We start from the raw sequence: 22615 nt of genomic DNA on the forward strand, positions 1-22615 counted from the left end.
ATTTGTAACCAGAGAGAATCAAATGATCAGCTTCAATGAAACTTGATTCTTAATTGTTCTGATCATTTCTTATTATGTGGGAATTAATTGTCATTATGTTCACAATTCTTAATTTCTCTCAATCAAATATTGAAATTAAATTTCTCAATTTAGAGAATCAAATCAAAAATTTAGTTCTCTTAATTTCGTCATTTTAATTTAACTCTAATTCTTTGATTATTTCAACCTTCTTCATTATATTGATTAAAACTTTTCACGAAATTAAGGAAATGTAACTTACCAAATGTCCACGATTATAAATTGAAATGATTTAATCATTAACTATGTAAATTAATTGTTTATATTGATACACAATTGTACCGGATGAAAGTTGATTCATTTATCTTCAACTTACAATTATTTTCCGGTTAATTGCCAATAGTTAATTAGAGAGGTGAAAACTCAAATTAACTTCAAATCAATGTTTGACCTGTTTAAGAAAAATTGATTAACTTGAAGTGATTAGTGGAAAAATTAAAGTGAAAAGTTGGTCAGTTTTGATTAATTGTCTAATTTAATTCGCAGTAATTTCAACAAGTTAATTGTCCATTTTGTTTCTAGCCCTTTAAATGTAACTGGTTAAAATGTGAATTGTTGGTGATGATTGACAATTAGATGAATTGATGTAGAGTGACAATTGTATCATGATGTTTAAAGTGACAAAACCATTTTGGTTTACACAGTCATTTGAATTACATTGAATCAGTTAAATTTTATGAATGAAGAGAACAGATCGTAAATTATGTTCACAATTAAAGGATAATTAGAGAAAAGATTATTTCAAATGATAGTTTGTATGTTGCTCTTGAAAATCATAAATCAAATTATCCTTCTACTGATTCAAAATGTGAGAGTAATTCGAGGCTCAAGTCCAATTGATTTGAGTTACAATTAGATTTGATTGTTTTGGTTTTGTTAAACTCTTTTCATGTGATTTTGGTGATGTTGTTGATGGTGAGGTGAATAATAAAAAAAATTAATTTTCTTGTGCCACTTTGAATATATACATTATGGAAAGTTAATTTGAAGAAAAATAAATTTTGCTGAAAGAGAGCAGAGCCATTTAAGGTGAGTTATTTTCCTTTTCTGGCTGATTGGGAAGTGAGTTTGTTGAAAAGATCAGTTGGAACTTTGGATCTACGAGCTTCGAGTCGCTTCTCACTACGGAAGGAGAAAGGAATTGGCTTAGTGGTTGGCTTAGGGTCAACCCTCTTAACACCGACGTTGACGGTTGAAAGATATGTTTTCTTGTTGAAAGGCGTTGCTTTAAAGGTGTTTTTCTTTATACTTTGAGCGATATTTTCTTCTTGTTCTTTGTGACTTACACAGGTCAGAGTTCGCTTTCTTTTACATGCCGTCAATTTTGGAGAGACTGGTTTGGTTGGAGTCCAATGCGCTTTCGTTGTTTTCAAATTGGATGGAGTATAAGCGCGAATCTTTGTTTCGAAGTCACGAGATAATTCAGCTAATGAACGGTATTTATTCCTTGGTGGTGCTGTGTAGGATAATAGTCGGTACAATTTTTTCTGAGGATCGACTTTCTTAACAGTTGATGCAAGGGTTGCAGATGATTTAACAAAACTTTCCCGTCTTAACGGTCGTCGACGTCTTTCTTGAGGTGCACTGGTACCAGGAACGTTTTCATCATCTACATCGGTCCAACAACTATCAGAATTAAGTCCACCACTTGACTTACTGTAACCTTCATCGGAACTTGTTGAGGCAGATTTATTGGCGATCTGTGGACTTACACGAATCTCTGGAATGTTTTGATGAATTTTGGAATCACTTTCTTTTTCCTCTTCCTTTTCATCGATGCATTTTGCAGAGCTTTCGGCAACAATTTCCTCAACTTGATGTTCTTCTTGGATAACTTTAGTTGAAAGATTTTTCTCTTCAAGAACATTTGTCTCTTTTTCTAAATTAGTTTCCAATATTTCTGCAGTTTCTGTGTTCTTAATATTAAAATCCACAGCGGAATAGTAAACATCCTCTTGACCGACTGCTGAAGTAACAACTTCAGTGTGAGCAGCAGTAGATTCCTCAGGTATCGCAATAACAGAGGATTTTTCAATGGTTTTCTCAACAGAATCATTCAATTGTTGACGTAAAGGTGACATCGAGTCGTCATTTTCAGAAGAACAAACATTAGAAACACATTCGGTAACAATATCTTGACTAACAGCCATTAATTCCATTGAATAATCATTTGAATTCTGAGTGACATCCATAACCGATTTTTCTACATTCGAAGGGCTGTTGAAAGAGTTCTCTTTCTCTTGGATCGGCTCAAGTTTCGATGGCTCAGGTCTACCATTTTCGTCCTTTTGTTTAACTGGCTCATTCTCGTCATCCAAGAAAAGAGCTTTCTTCAAATTTTCAACTAGAATTTCTTCTTCCTCGACTTGTTTAGCATTTTCTTCAATGAGTCTTGGCTGAAGAGGTGTTCTTCGTGACTTCTTTTTATTGGTAGTAGTCCCTCCAGGGATTCTGTAGGGTGAAGCACCAATTTGAGTTAACCTTCTACACTCAGTTTCTCGTAGAGAATAAGATTTTCTTGTCGTATAGAAAACATCATCAGACTCAAGATCACTTCTACTACCATCTGGGGTCCGATAGTTGGATGATGAGCTCGCTGGTCGAACGGGCGAGACAACAGGAGAGGCCATTTTATCAACTTCAGCTAGTAAAGATTCAACTTTCAGCCCTTCACCTAAATTAGATTGAAAGCTAAATTCGTGTTCCAAATCTAATATTAAAAAAAAAATAAATCGAACAGAGAGAAAAAAAAACGGTTGATGAGAAAGAAAAAATTGAAGACAAAGAGAAAATGGTTGACAAACGATTCAAGTGAAGATTAGAATATCATAAATCAGAGACACTTAAATAGAAATACAAATCAAATCAAAAATCTATACTATCCAAATTAACAATTCAATTGACAATTTTAACCATAAAATAAACATAAATTCAAAAATGGAAAAATAAACGAAAATAGAAACGTGTTAATATCAACGACGGTTAACAAAAAAACCAAAAGCATGTAACATAATTGAATTACATGTAACAAATGAATGATCAACAGAAACATAGCAAAAGAATCTTCTACTCATAATTGAGATTAAAAAAAAGAACAATTAAAAAAAGTAATAATAAATTGAAAAAGAACTTACCAAAATAAGAATCAACCTCGTCACCATTCAATTCCAATACTTTTGAATCAGTGAAATCAACATATTTTGGACAAGCAAACTCCCAAAAGAAACTAGTATTGGACATGCTGATTAGATGAATCGAAGATAAAAAGATTAAGATAATTAGATAAAATGAAGTAAATTAACTAAATAGAAATAAAAATCACAGAGTTAAAACCAACCTAAAGTGTCCGAGACTAAAAAGTGAAATACAAAGAGACAAGAACGACTAACCAAACCGAAAATTCAAATTCAACTTCTCTTCAATTCTATTGGTTGTTTCGTCTTTTCAACAGTCGATCGACTGGTTACCAAGGATACAAACAGATTTCTGATGAAATCATTTCATTGAAATGTGACAAATTTTTAATCACATTTATCTTTAATCAATTGATTATCAAATTGATTATCAATTGGAATTATCAATTAATCTAATTGAACTAATTCTTGGGATGAACGGTCACTTTTTCACACTTTGAAATGATTCCATTTGCTTGAGATTTTTTGGTTTTCTGTTTATTTTTTTTCTTGTGATCTTATTGTTTTGTTTCAATCGATTGTTGCAATTGAATTTATTATTCTCTAATTGTAACAATTTAGTAATTGTCCCTTTATAAACCAACCGTTGGAAAGGAGTGAAGAGGTTACAGATTCATTTTCCATGTTACAAGGCGACAACTTTTATCAACTTTCCCCTTCACTGCCAATTGCAATTAATTTAATTTTACACTTAATTTTAATTAGATTGGATGTTAAAATTTTGGGAAATGTTTATAACAATCATATAGATTATGATTTCAACAATGTTTCAACAATCTAATCCCATCAATATAGATTATCCTTTTTCTCACATAAGATAACTTTACATCTTATAGAAGTGTAAACAATAATGCACAAAAGTGAACAATTTACTTTGACAATCAAGTGACAATCAGATGATTAACAATCATGTGTCAATGATTAATGAAAATAGGGTCCAGAACAATCTGGATAATAATCATAATTGTGACTATAAACATGATTAGAAAGGCTAATCAACCAACTTAGAAGAAGAAAAGAACAAAAAAAAAGATCAAACTATTAGCTCATAAATCTCACATGATTGAAGATAAAACAATTAACATATAGTGAGAATATTGAAAATCCTAATTAATCATCTTGTTATCAAATGGATCAGTTGATTATGGAAGAAGAAAAAATTAAATCGAATAAAAAAAAATTCTATTCTCTTTTCTTTATTTTCTATTCTCTCCTTTTGTTTCTTCGAGTCGCTACTGTTGCTTTTCTATTTGTTTACATTTAGAAAAAGATCTTGTGACTCTTATGATCTTCATCGACTTTATGTTAATCAACATTTCTCTTTTTCTCTATTTTTAATTATCACAATTAGTGAACATTATCCTATGTGATTCAATTTACAGTTAATTTCCAGCAACAGGTAATCAAAATAAACTATTACAATTAAGGAAAAGAGAGTTAAACCAGTTTTGTTGTGGAACAAAATTATTAAGGGAGAAGAAGAAAAAGAGAGATTATCTTCTTACTCTCTTTTTTTCTTTCTCTCTCCAAGGTTATCTTCTCTTACTTTTTTCTCTGTCTTCTTCTCATTTTGACTCAGCTTTGTCCAGTGTTTACATCTCCCACTCTTTCTGTTGTTATCAATTCTCCCTTTCTTACTCTTACTCTTTATCTTCTCTCTCTCTCTCTCTCACTCACTCATCTCTTTCATTTCTCTTTTCCTCTTTTTCAACCCTGTCTTTTTTTCATCTTACTCATCTTCTTACTTTTTCTTTGTCTTCTTTTTTTATTCTTATTACCTTGATTGTTATGATTACCACCATCTCTTAATTAACTGTCATTTTGTTTTCTACGTTGACGAGCGATTGTGACACTTCCTTGGTTCGTTTTTTTCTTTTCCGCCATTTGCATTTTGCATTTTCTGTTTTCGTTTTTCTTTTTGTCTCTTCATCATCTCTTTTTTTCTGTGCCTCTGTGAATTATTTGTTTCCAAGTTTTGTGAACTTTTTTTCATGATTCTTCCATCATCATGGCCATTGGAATTCGAATCGAAAAATGTGACTCAGGTCAACAGCAATTATACATCACTCGTGGTGGATCTTCCCCTGAGGAAATCGTCGTACCTTATGATGAAACAACCGCCACAGCTCAGGTGCTTTTAACTGATGCCTTTCGTAGTACCTTTAATAATGAAGGTATTCAACCTCCTCAGGATTCATCACTTGAAATCCTCAAGTAAGAATGAAATTTATCACTAGTCAATTCTTATTCCTATTATCTAATTTTCAGAGAATTTTTAATGATTTTCTAATTGTTATTTTGCATTTGCAACTTTTAATTGCAATATTGTAAAATTCACAGATCATTTCAATTGATTTGACTATATTGCATTCACCAAGCCAATTGATTATTAAATTGTTGCAATTTTTATATCATTAGACAAATTTAGGTTAACCATTTTTAACACTTTCAACAATCATCATTACCTTTATTGCAATTGTTTACTAACATCGAAATTAGTTTTAATTGTAAACAATTTATGTTTGCAATTTCCTTTGATTAATTGTATCATCTTTCAACGGTTAATTGTAACATTCACAACTTTTTCTTATCCATTGATTTCTACTTTGCATTAATGTTTGCATTTTACAACAATTTGAATCTTTGTTCATTTTAATTAGTCAATACGAGGCCTATGCTGAACAAATGATGGCCACTGTTGGTCAAGACTTAAGACGAATCGCTGCTCAATTTGAGGCATCAAGAGAACGGGATATTATCCGTCGACGAGCGCAAAGTGTAAGTTAATTGTGATCAATTTTATCAATTGTTGCTCTTCTATTGGCAATATGATTGCAATTAATATATTTGCCCATATTTTTCACCTTAAAAGTTAATTCTTATTAATGGTAATTCCTTTTTTTTCTGACTCATCATCTCATTTATTAATCATTCAGGTCAACATAAGAATCGATTCTTACGATAGATTCAGTGCTATGCTTCGTGAACTATTTCCCGATAATCGCATAACCCGTGAAGGTATTGTTGTACTTTTCTACTTCTGCTCGGACATTGCCCTTCGTGCATACTCGTCCAGTCCAATTGTCCACTTTCATCAACTCATTGGATGGACAATCAAATTCATCTTTAATCATATCTGCTCCTGGGTCCGAAGTCAAGGAGGTTGGGTAAGTGCAATAAACTAATTGCTTCATTTAATGATCACCAAACAGTCAACATGTAATAATAATCATGCAGCAGGGGAAAGAGTTCATTTCAATGGTCAGAAAAAAAAGTTGCAATAAATAGGAGGAAGGAGGAGGAGGAAGAAGAGGATTATTATGATGGTGGAGATGAAGATGAAGATGATGATGATAAAAAAAGGAAAATAATTATTTCATGATGATAATGTTATCAATCAGTCAATTTGTATCAAAAGAGTAGGGAGAAGACAAGAAAACTTGAGATGATGATGAAAAGAGGGAAGATTAATGATGGAAGATGAAAATCAGCTAGAAAAAAAGTAGCATTTAAAGAAGAAGAAGGAGATGATGATGATGATAAAGATGAAGATGAAGATGAATAAGAAAAGACAAACCTAATAGTCTTGAGTCTGTTTCGCCTTAAGGCAATTTCTACTCTGGAACCTAGATGATTCTCTATCCCCACTCTCTATTTAAGGGCCTGTTTACATCTTTTTTACACCTTACCTGGGAACCAGAACCTCTACAATAACTTTATCATCATCTATATACACACTCACTCTTACAATATATTCTATTATTGTGACCTCTCCCGCTCTCCCCCGTCCAGGGAAACCCTATTCAGGACTTTGACACTTCACTTTAACTTGTGTTGTGGTTAAACAAATACATAAATATATAAACCTTATCATCCAAACAATTAACACTTTACAATCAGATCAAAATTTTGCAAATTTATCAGACATGATCATTGTTACAAATAAAATACTCTCATTTTCTTGATTGTTCACATAAAAAAGTACGAAGTTAGTTGATTGCAAATTTCTATAAATGCATTTTGCAACATCTCTCTCTCTCTTTTCTCTCTTGACAATTGATATTTTAATATTTTCTTTTTCTCCTCCATCTTTTTATCCAGAACAAAGTGATCTCAGATTTTGTCCAAGGAACTGCAGTTACTGTTTGTGCTATTTTGGGATCAGTTGCATTTGCAATGTACATTAAACGTAACCTTTGACCTGTTAACAAAAATCTGGATAGCCTTTTGATTCCTCATCTTCACCCACCAAAACCTCAATGACTTTTTTTGTTGCTCAAATGATGATTATCATCATCATCATTAAAAGTCATTCATTTTTTTTTCATATGCACTTATAAATATAATGCACTTTACTGTGTATATATTTTACATATGATTTATTTATCATCTTATTAACCAAACTTTTGATTTATTATTGAATAATAATATTTGCAATAATCACAATTAACAAACAGCAGCAAATGGAGATCTCATTGCAACAATTTCCAATTGGATTTATATCACTGGATTAATTTAAAACTTTCTCAAAGGTTTTTTTTACTATTCCATCTTAATTATTAATCAATTCATTTAATCGTCTTAATCAAACAACAACAATAATTTTTGGCTACTGTTCAAAATTTTCTCCCTCTAATATTTATATCTCTCTATTTATATATCTCTTAATACTGTCCACTGATTGTACAACAATTTGCTAATTGTCCTCTTGTAACCTTTGCAATTTAATTGTGATTGAAATCAACTTTAAACAATTGATTTAACTTCATTTACAAATGACAATCAATGGTATTTGTTGTTTGTAAATGATTTAACTTAATTTAAGGAAGTGACCCAAACAATTTACACTGTTAATTGTGCAGAGGATAACTAATCATTGTTTTGATGATCATTTGATTAATTCAGTTTTTAATCACTCTTAAATCACTGCCTAATCATTTAGACATATTACTTACTTCCTTATTTGATTTTCCCCTTGATTGACTGATTTTTTCCTGATCACAATTAATTATAATCTCACAATTTAATCAAATATCAATGATCTTTTTTTCCCCAAAATTTTGTTTCGATCTCACAACAATCAAAATTCTTGATTCTGATTCTAATTTTCTGCTTAATCATTATCATCTTGATCATTGATTACATTTACTCTTTTGTTAAATCATTAATCAACCCACCACTCATTTTAATTGCTCTCTCAACCAACAATTAACTCAAATTGCCTACTTTTTAGACCACAATCAAAGTACCCCAACAATTAACTTTATAATTTATGTAAATCCTCTTGTACTTTTATATACTATTAATTGATTAACTTTTGTAATAATATCTTGATTGACAATTAAACAATGATATTTATCAACCATTACGATTAATTTGTAATGATTAACATTTTTTCACAATTTTCTCGTAAAAATAAAGATTTAGTAATTGTGACACTAATTGGGAATTTCAAATTGATTCAGTGATCACAATTAAACTGAATTGATTCAATTACACACTCACATACCAAACAATTTAACGATTGGTAGTAAATATCAAATAATTTGATTGTTGTTACTTATTATCAACATGAACAATTTGATTAAGCAAACAATTGCTAATGATTAATATGACAAAGCAAATTACAGGTTGAAAAAAGGTTACAATTATAATTAATTATCATTAGTTAAATGAACAAAACTTGTGATCAAGGTAAACAAATAACGGTAACAATTAGATTAACCTTAATTCAATTGTGACTGACTTTACATGTTTGATAATTAGTTGTAGTCAAAAATTTAATTCATGTTCACGATGCGCTAATTATTTATCTTAATTACAATTGATTTACAACAATTACTTCAAATATTAACAATATTTGCAAGTCTAAATTAATTAATTGTTCATAAGTGTTTGTATTTAACTATTCCTGGTGAAAATTTCAATAGTTATTAAATTACAATTGATTGTTAATATTAATTTCTAGAAGTTAATATTATTGCAAATGCAATCTCATTTCCGTAATTGTTGATTGTTATTGATTGTTTGTTACACATTTTATAATTGTTATCATGATGATAATGATGATCATGATGATTAAATTGATGATGATGGTGAACAAATGATTCTGCTGATTCTGTTGATTAGCCCTTGGTTGTTAATTGTTAATGACGATGATGATTACGATTTAACAGTTTCTACCATTTACTTGTTGAAATTTATTTGGTGGTTGAACATTTAGCTAATTGTTACCATTATAATTGTGATCATTTGCCCAGTGATTAAAAATGGTTGACCTACGAACTGAAAGTTCAGTCATTCGTGAATTTTTAGCTGAATTTTTGGGAACTTTTATATTAACTGTGAGTATCGTCATTTAATTCATTTGATTACAATCAACAAATTCAGTTTCCATCAAGAGCGATTCATTTAATTACTGTTACTTGTGAGACGATATGTTTACAATTACTTTCCATTGGTCTTCAAATGATTAGCCAACAAATGTAATCAAATTTTGCCTCTGTAATTGTTTTTCAACCTTGATAATTAACTTTAATTGTCGATTAGTTTTCAATCCAAATTTAACTTTGACAATTAGAATTTTTTTCTTCACCAATCAAACTTTTCCAATTTTTCCAGTTCTAAAGTGCAAACACTTCAAATCTTAACTGGTCAGTCCGTTGATTAACTAATTATATCATAGATAAGTAATGAATTTGATTGATTAATTAATTAATTGTTGGTTAACATTTAGATTTTTACTTTTTTCATCATCAACATCGCGAAACTTTTGCTGGAAATTGAGTAAATTGTTATACTTTGATCAGAAATATTAATATAATAGATGTGGATTTATTTTGAAGTTTTTTCCATGTTAATTGTGTTTTAATTTCATTTGTTAATCTTAATTAAGACTTTAGGCTGTTGTGTTAATGCAGCATCAGCTGTTTCTAAACATGGACCGGTCAGTGGATTAACTGGACCATGGGGATGGGGCCTCGCGTTAACAGCATCAATTTATGTCTCTGGTGGTGTATCAGGTAATTGTTGTTTCTGAATTGATTTGTATGTTCATTGATTCCATTTGATTCAATCAGTTTATCTAAATTAACTATCAGGGGGACATGTTAATCCAGCAGTAACATTAGGAATGGCAGCAATTGGTAAATTGTCTTGGCTCAAAGTACCTCATTATTTTGCCGCTCAATATATTGGGTCATTTTTTGGTGCAATGGTCACTTACTTTGTCTACATTGAAGCGATCACCACAAATTTTGGCATTGATTTACAAACCGAAGGCTCAAATGCAACGGCAGGTATCTTCGGCACTTTCCCCCAGCCTGACGTTTCAATTGGCACCTGTTTCCTTGACCAGGTAATCACAATATCATTTATATCATGAACTCATAAAAAAAATGAATCAAAATCAATGTAACCAACAATCAAAATGGTTTCCCTTGTTTACTGAGTCTCGCCTAAGCTTTTTCTTACTGTTTATGATTAACCATCATCAAGAAAGTTAATTGTTAGGTTTCAATAATAAGAGGAACAATTTATTTCTATTTCCTATATTCATCTATCGATTTAATTGTTTATTTCTCTTGCTAATATGAATACATGGTTTTGCTTTTTCTTTCGAAAACAGGTCATCTGTGTCTCTTTGTTTCTCCTCATCATCCAAGCGATCACCGATGAACGAAACATGGCCTGTCCCAAAGGACTAATTCCAATAGCGATTGGAATTGCTGATTTGTCTTTGATGATTTTCGCCTTCGGATTCAATTGCGGTGCTCCGATCAATCCAGCTCGAGATTTCGGTCCAAGACTTTTCTCCTCCCTGGTTGGATATGGCGGTGAAGTTTTCTCGTAAGTAGTTATATCGATTTACAGCCAAAGACTTCGAGTTTACAACCACTTTTTAAATACTTGAATATAATCAATGAGAGATACAATTGACCCAGAGATATGATAATAAGTATTGTCCACTCATTTAACTGATGTAGTCTCTTAAAATGGTCAACTGATTGATTGATCAAAAGTATCTTTACTTGATTATCGTGAATGATTTAACAGGTGGTTGTAAACTCAAAGTCTTTGGATGTAAATGGAAAACATTTCTTGTTAAATTAACAGGGTGGAAATTTAATTGTTCCCTCTAATTGTTAACAGTTTACGTGGTTACAATTACTTTTGGCTTCCATTGGTTGCCCCTCATATCGGAGGAATCGTCGGCTCTTGGATATATGTAATTTGTATTAGTCTTCATTGGCCAGCACAATCGTTTGAAGTTGAAAGTGAGGAACAGTCTAGAAAATTTATCAATTAACTAACAATTAATACTTTACAATCAATATTAACAACATTAACAACGATTGGTGTCAACCTGTGGTTACCGATTCCCAATTCATTTCATAATTAACTTTCGTCAACCTTGATTATTATCATTTATCTAATTGTGATATTATTTTTTTCTTCTTCTTCTACATTTCTCCTTGGACTTAATTGTTACAATTAAACAGGAACATACGTAGAAATGAATACAGTTAAATAGGCCGATTATCATGGTTTCCATCAATTTCTCATTCTAATTGTTATTTAATTAACACAAAAGATTCATAAGAAATAAGTTGATTTCTAAGTACAAACATTGCGGATAAAGACAGTCAATATACATCAATTATCAATCTTAATTACTACCTGATCATTTATACAATAATCTCATTTGTTAATTGATTTCTCATTTATTATTATCACGGAGAAAAAAAAATCTGATCCTGAAAATCAAAATTCAACGAATCAACTTGATCTATTAACGACGAAAATGTAACTTTTTCAATGATCGATTACATTATAACTTATGATTCTTAAATTATCATTAAACAATCAGCTTTCTATTACAATTAGTTAATCAACAACGTGCAATCAATTTTAAATATCATGAACTTCACCATTAAAATATATCAGTTGATAATCTTGACCGTTTCATTGTTATTTTTAATTCAAATCCGATGGATTTTAATGGATTATTATGACCCAATTTCTGTTTGGATTTGTTAATTGTTTACCAATAATTATCTTTATAATTTCAATTCTAATAATAACAATCAGTCATTAACCTATTGTTATATAAATCAAAACAGAGAAATGAATCTTAATCATGTTTAAGATTATTGACTTTATCAACTTTTATTTCCTCTCTCCCATTGTTGTCATTGAGCAGAAAACAAACCTGTTGATTGTTAGTAATTAACTTTGATTCTCAATTGAAGTGAATTACCAATGAAAACAATTGGAATCTCAATTTGCTTCCTTATTCATGATGATTAAAATGCTGAGACTTCCCAAGGAATTGAAATTAAATGCTGTTCGATTGTTTAGAAATTAAGAATTAACAAGAAAAGTTAATCATTTTTTTTTCTTTTTCTTTCAACTTAATTCATCTCTCAGAATTTCTGATTCTGATTCTTAACAATCAACAGGGAATCAGGAACAGATTCCCGATTCGAGCAACAATTTACCCCACTAATCTCATGATAATCAATTTAATTAGAATCATTTTAATCATTAATTTTCACTTCATTTGGTCAATCAAATTGACTTTTAACATTTCATCAAATTGTTGCCATTATTTTTCATGTTTTATCATTTCAACCTGAATCCAGATGAAGACTTAGCAATTAGTTGATTGATACGATTTGAAAGTAATTGTTAACAATCAACATATTTCGTAATTTACTGTTTACAATTTGATAATAATAATAATCGTCAAACAATTGTCTATGATTAAAACTCAAACATTTGTTAATTTATTAATTATTTTGTTGATAATCATCATTTATAATCAAATTGGAGAGTAAAACTTTTCCAGGAAATTGAATTTTTTTGTTGTGTCTCTGATTATTGTTGATTCCGTTTCATCTGATTGTTATTAAGATATTGAACAATTTAACATCGGAAGCTAAACCATTTACATTATAATACAATTAAAAGCAATTGAATGTTAATCAACTAGATAAGCAAAATATTATTCATCTAATAACTGATCAGCAATAGATTCAAGTGCATTTACTTGTCATGCCTCAGAATAAGAATCAGAATCATGTTTCAACTCAGAATTTAAGTTATCATGATAATCAAGCAAACTTCCGAGGAAAAATAGAAAGAGTAAAAGAAAGACAATTATTGTCACCTTCATATTTCTCTTCCTCTTTATCATCCTCATCATCTTTATCTTCCTCCCACTTCTGTCTTCAGCCTCACTCACAAATCGCCATCAGTGTATAAAAAGCGTCTCAATTTCATCTGCAACTCTTAAAATAAGATAATCGCCAATTCAATTTAATCAAATTCTTATTAATTGTTGACCATCCAAATCAATTGATTACCAACAATATTTTTCCAATTTGTCCAACTAATTAACTTTACAATTCTTAAATTGTTGTTTATCAAACTGGGATTGAAAAGTTGATCGCAACAATTGAATCAAACTTTTGTTTCCTCCACACCAAAGGATTTAATCAATCACGTAAGTAAATCAATTGATTGCTTGCTAATTGTTTGCTTTTTGTTAATCATCTACAATTGTTTAGATTGATAATTAATACAATTAAATTTACTTACATTGAGAAAAGTGTAATGATTGTATTGTAATGAAATTAAGTCTACTCTTGGTTCATTTGCAACAATTAGTTGAATCAATTTCTAGGTAAAGATAAACAATTACGACTAAATTAGTTAAATTAGTAGATTAGTCTGATTATGATTAGTTGATAATTTATTATATTAACTGTTGATCATTAAATTAAATTATCGTTGATAAATTTTATCAACATTTGAAAATGAGACAAATATGTAAATTAGTTAATTGTTATTATCATGATCAGAATAACTTTGGATTAAACAATTTAACCCAGAAAATTTAAACTGATTTATGATTGTAATTTAATTTTAAACAATTTACAAAGACTCAGACTGGATTTAAAAATAACATTGTCACGATAAATTTATTTACAAATTTAGTTAATTTAGTTACCGTCGGTATTTAAATTAAATCATCTCCATATTTTGATTATCATTATTAATCTTGATTATCACAATCAACAATTTGATAGTTTAACCCTATAACTTTTTGATCATGTTGATTAAATAAATCATCAACTCATGAACAAACTTGATTCCTATTGTATGATAATAATTGATTGTTGATCAACTCTAACAATTAAAAGGTTTCACATTCAACTTATGTATTAATATGTTGACCTTTTTTAGTTGATTGTTGTAATTTTGATAATTGTCACAACAATTATGAACAACTTGATTAGTTGATTATCAGTTGATTGTTGTCTGAAAGTCAAACAGTTTGATATTAATAATTTGATTGCTTCTTAGTTTCCTATTCACTGATTGTTGTTTATCACTCAATTAAACATAAATCAGATGATAATTGTTAAGGTTGTGATTTAAATTGTTACTCTTTTGATACTTTCCAGCCAGGTAACAATTAACTAACCTATAAGATTGAAAGTGTCTAATTATCAAAGGGATTTAGTTAAATATCGGAGTTAATGATTTAGCAAAGTGAACAATCAATTGATTAGAGGTTAAAACATGATTTCTAATTAACTTTTATCATTGATGTTTCCATTTTTATTTGATTGTTGTTGATTACTTTTCATCATCAATTGAATATCAAATTGATTGATTCAAATAAATATCAATCCTGATTGTGAATCAGTATCAATAAATATCAACTTGATGATTTGCCATTATGTTGATTGTCATCTAATCAAATAAATTGATTTATCTTGATATTAATTCAATTTGAATTATCAAAATTATGATTGAACTTTTTTTTTTACTTTTTCCTTAATTGATTGTGACTATTTAAAAGTTTTGATTGTAATTTGATTGTTTCAATATGATTTATCAATTGTTGACTGATTAAACAACTCTATCAATTAATTTGATTATCAACAATCCAATTGATATTAATTGTGATACTTATAAGTTGTAATCTATTATTATTTTGTTCATAATGATCAACAATTAGAGTAAACCAATTGATTAAGTTAACTGTTGTTAACAATTAATGTTATCATGGTAAAATTATTAACTCATCATTAGTAATTTGATATTAAATTACAATCATGATTAGATTGTGGATCAAGATGACAAGAAACAAATCAATTAAATTAAATTAGTAAATAATGAAAGGATTTAAAATTAACCTTAATCATGATTAGTTTGTCTGATTATATTTTGTATCTAATAACTTTTGATAAACATCAAGAAAGGACAAACGCCTAAGGTTATTGTTTGTGAACAATTAAGTTAAATTGTCAAACAATTAACCTTTTTGGTTAATAATAATAATGAGAATTGTAAATAATTAGTAAATTGTTGACATTAAGGTTTCCCTCCCAGATGATTATCATGATTTACCTTCAAGGTGTGTCCTCTAATTGTCCAGTATCTCCTTCTGGTAATTAACTATTAATACATTTTCATTGATTAATTATAGATTCTGATTAAACAATTTACAATACAATGACTGGAATGATGAACAAATTGATTACTCTAGTAATCACCTTCTTCCTGATTGGATCAACATTTACCTCTGGTAATTTGGTTAAACGTGATGTTGGTCAAGCACAACAACAACAACAATTAATTAACAGTCTCTCTGGTCACTCGATGGCGAAGAGGCCATTTTGTAATGCATTCACTGGATGTGGTAAGAAAAGGTCAGTTTCAATTCCTAATTATCCAAATTTACCTTCGACAATTAACTTGGATGAATCATCTACATCATTATCGACGGACGAATCCTTGACCACTGGTGATTGGTTAAATTATTTACGATTGACTCAGAAATTAATGGACGAAGCTCGTTCATGGGAAATCCTTCAGAACAGATTCATCAACAATTAGTAAATTGTTGCTGTTTTTATCTGGCAATTTACTTAATCATCGATCATTGAGAAAAAAATTACTTCCATCAAATATCAATCATCTAAATTGACCATTGGTCAATCAGTCGTTAAACACGTTCAAAACAATCTGGATTTTCATTTGATTAGTGAAAGTTAATCAAAAAGGAAAGTGAAAAAAAACAACTATTTATAATTACAATTTAAATCCTCTCTTTTGTTATATACTCTTTGATTAATTTGTTGATTGTTGATTTAATTGTGTTTTCCTTTGTTTCAAATTTTTTCTGCCTCAATTATGATTACGATTCACTTTTAAATGTTGCTGTTTAACATATGTTGTTACAATTAAATTATATTAAAGGTTTTGATGACAAACCGTTAGTGTATTTAGCTTAAATCATTCAGATAATTCAACAATTAGAATTGTTTCTAGTCTGTGATTAGTGTTGTTATTACATTTACAACTGAATGAAGTAATTTAATTTCTTTTCAATTCAGTTTAAGATTTGCACATAAAAGATGGTTGATGAAATGTTGAAATTAAAAAATCACAATTGATGAAAAAAAAAGCATAAAGTTAATTGATTGCACACTTTTTTGTTGATTTTACCGTCTAATCAGGTATTTAGATTAAAATCAATTCACTCGTATGAGCAATTAAAATCAATGTAACAAGGTAACACGAAAGTGTTTGGACTTAAAATTGCGATTACTGATGAAATGGTAGCGCAAATGCCACCAATGATTCCCAATAATATAATTTTATAATAATACAATCTATTGATTAATGGTATCCGTCTAGAAGAGCAAAAACAAAAGGAAAGGAATTAGTTTTATTGTTTAGGTCGATTATCAAATAATTAGCAATAATCAGATTATTAAACAATGTACCTGACGGGCCATGATGAATTTTTCATCGAACATAATTTTATATAAAACAAAGGCGGGAAAACGTAGGCCAAACAGGTGGCCGTTGATCCGCCGACAAGATCAAGTACTTTTCCAAAATGGGGGATCGATAAACCAACGAATAATATAATACACAGCATCGATACTCGGATAGCAACTCGTTTCCAATTGAAAGCTGTACAAATAAATTAGATAAATGAGCAACAGGTTGTACTTAAAATTGTGATAAATTTCAAAGTGGTTTTTTTTTCTCGAGATAAATTTTGATTAACTAGATAATATTGATTTTGATCGGGAAGAAATGAATGTATCGCTCAATCAGCCATCTCTGTATTCATAAATACTCACAATGTGGGATGTCAAGTTTATTTTCAATTTGCTGAAGCGCTGGATTGATCATCAATAAAGATGCGAAAAATAAATGGCCAGTCATCAAAATAGAGACGATTGTGTGATTCAGTCCACTGGGGATGGAATTGATTATATTTGTACTGACATTTGAGCCGTAAGTAAGATAGCCCATGATTGCCAATGGTGAAAATAAAATGATTAAAACTGTAATAAAAGAAAATCAGTAGGAAAATTGTGAATTTATTGTGCTGGTGTATCCAATTTGATTAACTTACTAATAAATCCGATTGTTACGGCTTTGGTGAATTTGTTTTTCTCTTTCATGTCATTTTGAAAAGTCGGAAATGGACCTGTCCCTCCAAATGCAAACACAAATGAGCCAAAAGCAAGTGAAATTGTTGATATATCAACAGGTGATGGCTCAGGTAATGAATCCATTTTAACAAAATCTTTAAAAATCTCAATAAGTAACAATACAACAGCTACCGTTGATGTAGATAGTGCAATGGCAGCGGCAGGCCAAAATTCAGCTGGGGTTCCTAACCACATGAGCGGGCAAATTGCTGCACCAATTATAAGTATCCAAAGTCCATAAGAAAGATTATGATTTGGATCGATTAAACTTTGCGTTAGTTGTGCACAAACCATAAGAAGGACACAACATGAGCCAACTGAGCTACACTGTATGAACACAGTGACGATTGATCTATAATATAAATTTAAAAAAAAATGCAATAAAGAAGAAACATTAAAATGAATTACTCTTATCATTGAACAATAAAATATGTACGAAACTAATTTGAAACAATTGTATTCTAACTAGATAATCAATGATAGTTTACTTCATCTTCGATCCATAAGCCATATTTGCAATCGCTGGATATGGATTCCGACAATTGGACTGATATTCAGGCCAACGTTCCTCTAAAATGAGCCAACATTTTCCAATCAAAGAACCAGCAATCGCTGCATCGAAGCACATTAATATCATCAATGGAACACCAATCCACCCTGTCTTGTTAAGTGTATGGGGTAGTGCTAATAGACCGGCGCCAGCGTTTTCACCAGCAACAAACAAAACTGTTGTCAACACTGACATACCTCGACTAATTGATTTGACATCATCAGAGCCAAAAGCAAACCCTTTGGTGCTAGAAACACTATTGGTTGATTTTCGTAGATCAGATTTATCCTGTAACAAAGAAAATAATCAACAATTAATATCACCAACTTGACATAGAACAGAATGGGATAAAAGACAATATCCAGTTATTAATAGAAACAATTTAGCCAAATCAATGAAAACTGATTAGATTCAAAGGTTACTTACCTCTCTCTGAGTTCCATAAGTTTTTAACTTTTGTAATTTTACATCCATATCGTTTTACTTTTCTTGTGTAACAATCAATGTTTGAAGAAAACAAGGTAAGCTCATCAAAGGGAAAAAAGGTTTTTGATTTGATCTGATTTGATTGGAAAGAATTGAAAGTAAACAGGTAGATAAAAGGACAACAAGGTAAATAGAAATTGTGTTTAAACAGAAATAATTGTGAGTGAACAACTAAGTGTAACAATGAACGGCACTTAAAATAAACACAGAAATCAAGAGACATCAAAGTCTAGAATTTAACTTGGCACTTTAGGAATAAATCAGAAAGAGATTGAACAATCTCATTGAATCACCACCATCATCTTCTCATGAGTGAAAGAGGAAGGAGAGACTGAGAGAGAGAGAGAGAGAGAGAGTAAAGAGTAATTGGAGATAATGTCATAAATTTAAGAAGAAGAGTAATATAGTTAGATGATTAGCGAGAAATTATTTAATCATGTAACACATCATAATTTCATATTGAAAGTAACAATCAAGTAAATGAAACAAAAGCTTCAATTTTTTTCCTCTCTTCTTTTTCATCACTTGAAATTAAATTGATTTATAAAAAAAATGATGATGATTAGTTAACAGGATTAACGATAAGTAAATCAATTGAAACATTAAGAATAATTTAAGGACAAAACTTGATTAGGGTAATTAATTGTTAAAGATGTTTAAATTAACGAAGATCAAACAAAAAGAATCAAAAGTTGAACGTCACCGAAAAATGGGCGGACCCAAATTTCTCTTTCTTTTTAAATTTGGAATTTAAAGAAAAAAAAGAAGCGCCTACTTTGAAAGAGCTTTGAAATTCGATAAATTTTTCTTTTCAAATGACCTTCAACGCGAACAACCTTCGAATGACCTCTAGATGGGTTTATCGTGAAATGGCCTTAATGACCTTGAAACTTTTTATACGAAGTCCTTCAGTTCTGATATGTATAATAAAGATTAATTGTTATTACAATTAACTGTTTATCTATTTATTAGTTTATTATTATCATGATTAGTTGATTGTTAGATAATATGATCACATTTTAATCACTCTAGATTTGTTAGTTAATAGTCACTTTTTAATGTTCGCAAGTTTCAATCATGTTAGTTAATAAATCGTAATAATTTGTAACTAGTGAAGTTGGAAATCATTTTAGTAACTTAATTGTTTAATCATTGGGCAATTTCAGATCGAGAATAAGATTATCATGATTAATTAGATTTAGAAAAAGTGATAATTGTGAAAAGAGAAAAAAGAATCAAGATTTTTGTCACTTTTTCCTTTTTCAAAAAGAAATCAAGAGTAACAACAATTTTGCTCCAATGTTCATTCATTAGTTAATTGTTTGGACCTTTTTATTTACTTCAGAGGGATTTCCATTCATGATTTGTTTCTGAATCAATTTCTTCATTTCATTTTAACTGATTATTGATATTAAATTGTTTTTGTTGGCGATTATTATGTATCCGGACCCTTAATGGAGGAGATTCATTGAATTAAGTCAATATCATTTGGCAGTATTCGAGTTCATTGGCAGTTAATTAGGCTCGATCGACTATTATTGGAAATGATTCTTGAAAAAAATTTGGGACACAAATATCTGGACTCGTTTTCACGTATTCTATTGTAAAAATGATTCCAAAATTAGTAAAATAATCAAATGTGTCAAGATTTATAGTGAATGAATAATGAATACAATGATTAATACCTTTGATCAATGTTACTCAAATACTTGAGCTTAAGATGATGAATTGTCAATGTAGGATTCCGAATGATTTGGTCGGGATAATCCACTCTCTTAAATGAGCACGAAATCGATACTCTTGAAATGGGTCCTAGACTTTGTTCAGTACTGAAAAGGTAAAAATATTTCTCTCCAGGTCTGTAGGGTGAATAGTTTTTTGATAGTTTAATGCCATTGACTTTTCCTTTGGAACCTTCGATGTCAAGAGTGAATAGTCCAAAGGCTGAATCAGATTGAGGATCTAAGTGAAGCTCAATTCCATAACTATAAACTGTAAGGTACAAGATTACGAATAGTGAAAAATGTATCAACGATAATATATTCATGGTATTTGTTATTAATTAACCAGAATACTTGGACTTACGACAATGAGGAGGTTTGTTACTGATCTTGTAATAATAGTTTCCCATCAATCCACGTGTAAAATATCTCGTTTTGTGTTCACCGGTAAATCGACCAAATTTCGTAACGATTTTCGTCGCTATTGGAAGAGTACATTTTGAACCATCGTCCCCACAATCCAAGCATCTACCGTTATCAAATGCTTCCAGGTTATAACAATGATATCCGACAATTTGACACTTTTCATCTAGAGTTTCATAGTTATTCATCTTGTTCCATATTTGAAATTAGTGAAATCTTAATATTAGATAAAAGATTCATGAGAAGACTAATTGATCAGATCGTGATTTTCACTCACTGTTTTTTGTCACATGAAATTCGTGTATTGAATGGACAAACGGAATACAAATCAAACAATAAACCACAAATAGTAAAACTTTAATCATGATAACAGTTGACAGTTAGTAAGATGATAAATAATTTAGATTAAATCTGATGATTGTGATCAGCACAATAAACAAATTAAAAGATTATTACTCCAGGATGATTGATAGATTGACGACTGACAATCAAGTGATGAGATCTGATTGAGGATCACTTTTTAAATGAACATGAGTTACACCTTAATCGTAAAATCAAGAGTATATTGTGGTGGGAAAGAGATGATTCAATCATTAACTATGTTAAATTATTCATCTCCCATGCACGAGCATCGTTATAATCAAGGTGAACTTTTCTCAATCAATTCCCGTCTTGAATATGAATTTTTCTGAGGCCTTATGATGACCCAATTCTTAATTCCAAATATCATCGTCCCTCTCGAGCATTTAAATATCTCTTTACTTGAGCTCTTATCAAACTCTGTATTAATTTGTTAACCTAACCAAAGATCTTTTTAAATAACAATTTAATTAATGGAATCATAGGGAGTCCCCGAATCTTAATTGTCTCTAATTATCGTGAATTTGACTGTAATCTTTTTATTGACCACTCCTCATTTAATCAAACATAAACATTGATCTTGATGAATGATTGATTTCATGGACTAATTGTGTCTCTTGTGCAATTCAAATATATAAATATGCATGTAATTAACCTTGAGAAGGTAAATTAATTTCAATTAGCAAATCGCAATTATGTAAACTATCAATTAATGATTAATATACTCAATCGAAAGTAGGGAGAGATCGTGGGGACGCCCAATTAAAACGAATGCAAAGTTACTATGAAACAATTATTTCTAATCAAATTAAATCAAAACAAGAATCTAATTTGCTAATCACTTTAAAGATACACAACAATCGGTGGTTTGTAATTTTAATTTGCAGAATATGAAATCGATTGATTATCAATTAAATGAAGAATATCACAATTTTACTTTTCAGGTTCATTCGAAGGCTCAAAAAAAGTTGTAATAGATTATTGAAACTCGTGTGAGAATAAGATTATCATGATTAATTAGATTTAGAAAGTGACAATTATGAAAAGAGAAAAAGGATTGATATTTGGCGCTTTTTCCTTTTTCAAAAAGAAAACAAAACAAAAAGTAATTGTGTTGATCACAATTCGTTCAATAGTCCGAATCGGACTGTCCGATCTGTTGTTTTTCTCCTTTTAATCAACTTAATTTCTTTAATTGTCATGCAACTGATTGACTAATTGTCTCTCTCTCTCTCTCTCTCTCTCTCTCTAACCAATTAGCATTTTATCTCTAAT

At 30.0% G+C, this 22615-nt stretch overlaps 5 protein-coding genes across 6 annotated transcripts; 2 read left to right on the forward strand and 3 right to left on the reverse strand.

The window, feature by feature from the left end:
* Positions 1 to 534: 534 nt before the first annotated feature.
* On the reverse strand, positions 535 to 3444 carry LOC128388360 (targeting protein for Xklp2 homolog). The gene is made up of 2 exons (XM_053347748.1): positions 3213 to 3444; positions 535 to 2788 (listed from the first exon to the last, which is right to left on the reverse strand). Exons 1-2 carry the CDS (start codon positions 3316 to 3318, stop codon positions 1113 to 1115), a joined length of 1782 nt encoding a protein of 593 aa, XP_053203723.1. The 5' UTR covers positions 3319 to 3444; the 3' UTR covers positions 535 to 1112.
* A 1053-nt stretch (positions 3445 to 4497) lies between these two features.
* Positions 4498 to 8640, forward strand: LOC128388363 (apoptosis regulator BAX-like). The gene is made up of 4 exons (XM_053347751.1): positions 4498 to 5486; positions 5933 to 6050; positions 6209 to 6439; positions 7374 to 8640. The coding sequence occupies exons 1-4, from the start codon at positions 5281 to 5283 to the stop codon at positions 7470 to 7472; spliced, it is 654 nt and encodes a 217-aa protein (XP_053203726.1). The 5' UTR covers positions 4498 to 5280; the 3' UTR covers positions 7473 to 8640.
* A 771-nt stretch (positions 8641 to 9411) lies between these two features.
* On the forward strand, positions 9412 to 12225 carry LOC128388324 (aquaporin-9-like). The gene is made up of 6 exons (XM_053347712.1): positions 9412 to 9616; positions 10168 to 10294; positions 10373 to 10629; positions 10900 to 11120; positions 11424 to 11548; positions 11774 to 12225. The coding sequence occupies exons 1-6, from the start codon at positions 9542 to 9544 to the stop codon at positions 11803 to 11805; spliced, it is 837 nt and encodes a 278-aa protein (XP_053203687.1). The 5' UTR covers positions 9412 to 9541; the 3' UTR covers positions 11806 to 12225.
* A 4347-nt stretch (positions 12226 to 16572) lies between these two features.
* On the reverse strand, positions 16573 to 19346 carry LOC128388323 (uncharacterized). The gene is made up of 6 exons (XM_053347711.1): positions 18777 to 19346; positions 18289 to 18638; positions 17722 to 18152; positions 17444 to 17650; positions 17078 to 17270; positions 16573 to 16984 (listed from the first exon to the last, which is right to left on the reverse strand). Exons 1-6 carry the CDS (start codon positions 18822 to 18824, stop codon positions 16828 to 16830), a joined length of 1386 nt encoding a protein of 461 aa, XP_053203686.1. The 5' UTR covers positions 18825 to 19346; the 3' UTR covers positions 16573 to 16827.
* Positions 19347 to 19626: 280 nt separating this feature from the next.
* LOC128388325 (lipase member H-A-like) lies at positions 19627 to 21756 on the reverse strand. Of its 2 annotated transcripts, XM_053347714.1 has the most exons (4): positions 21258 to 21756; positions 20922 to 21196; positions 20522 to 20828; positions 19627 to 20434 (listed from the first exon to the last, which is right to left on the reverse strand). In XM_053347714.1, the coding sequence occupies exons 2-4, from the start codon at positions 21166 to 21168 to the stop codon at positions 20341 to 20343; spliced, it is 648 nt and encodes a 215-aa protein (XP_053203689.1). In that variant the 5' UTR covers positions 21169 to 21196; positions 21258 to 21756; the 3' UTR covers positions 19627 to 20340. The 2 variants fall into 2 exon arrangements, with proteins under 2 accessions (XP_053203689.1, XP_053203688.1); XM_053347713.1 differs by having other exon boundaries at positions 20922 to 21756.
* Between the last annotated feature and the right edge of the window lie 859 nt (positions 21757 to 22615).

This window comes from Panonychus citri, unplaced genomic scaffold, assembly GCF_014898815.1.
Source record: "Panonychus citri isolate SS breed McGregor unplaced genomic scaffold, ASM1489881v1 Contig00097, whole genome shotgun sequence".
Taxonomy (NCBI): domain Eukaryota; kingdom Metazoa; phylum Arthropoda; class Arachnida; order Trombidiformes; family Tetranychidae; genus Panonychus; species Panonychus citri.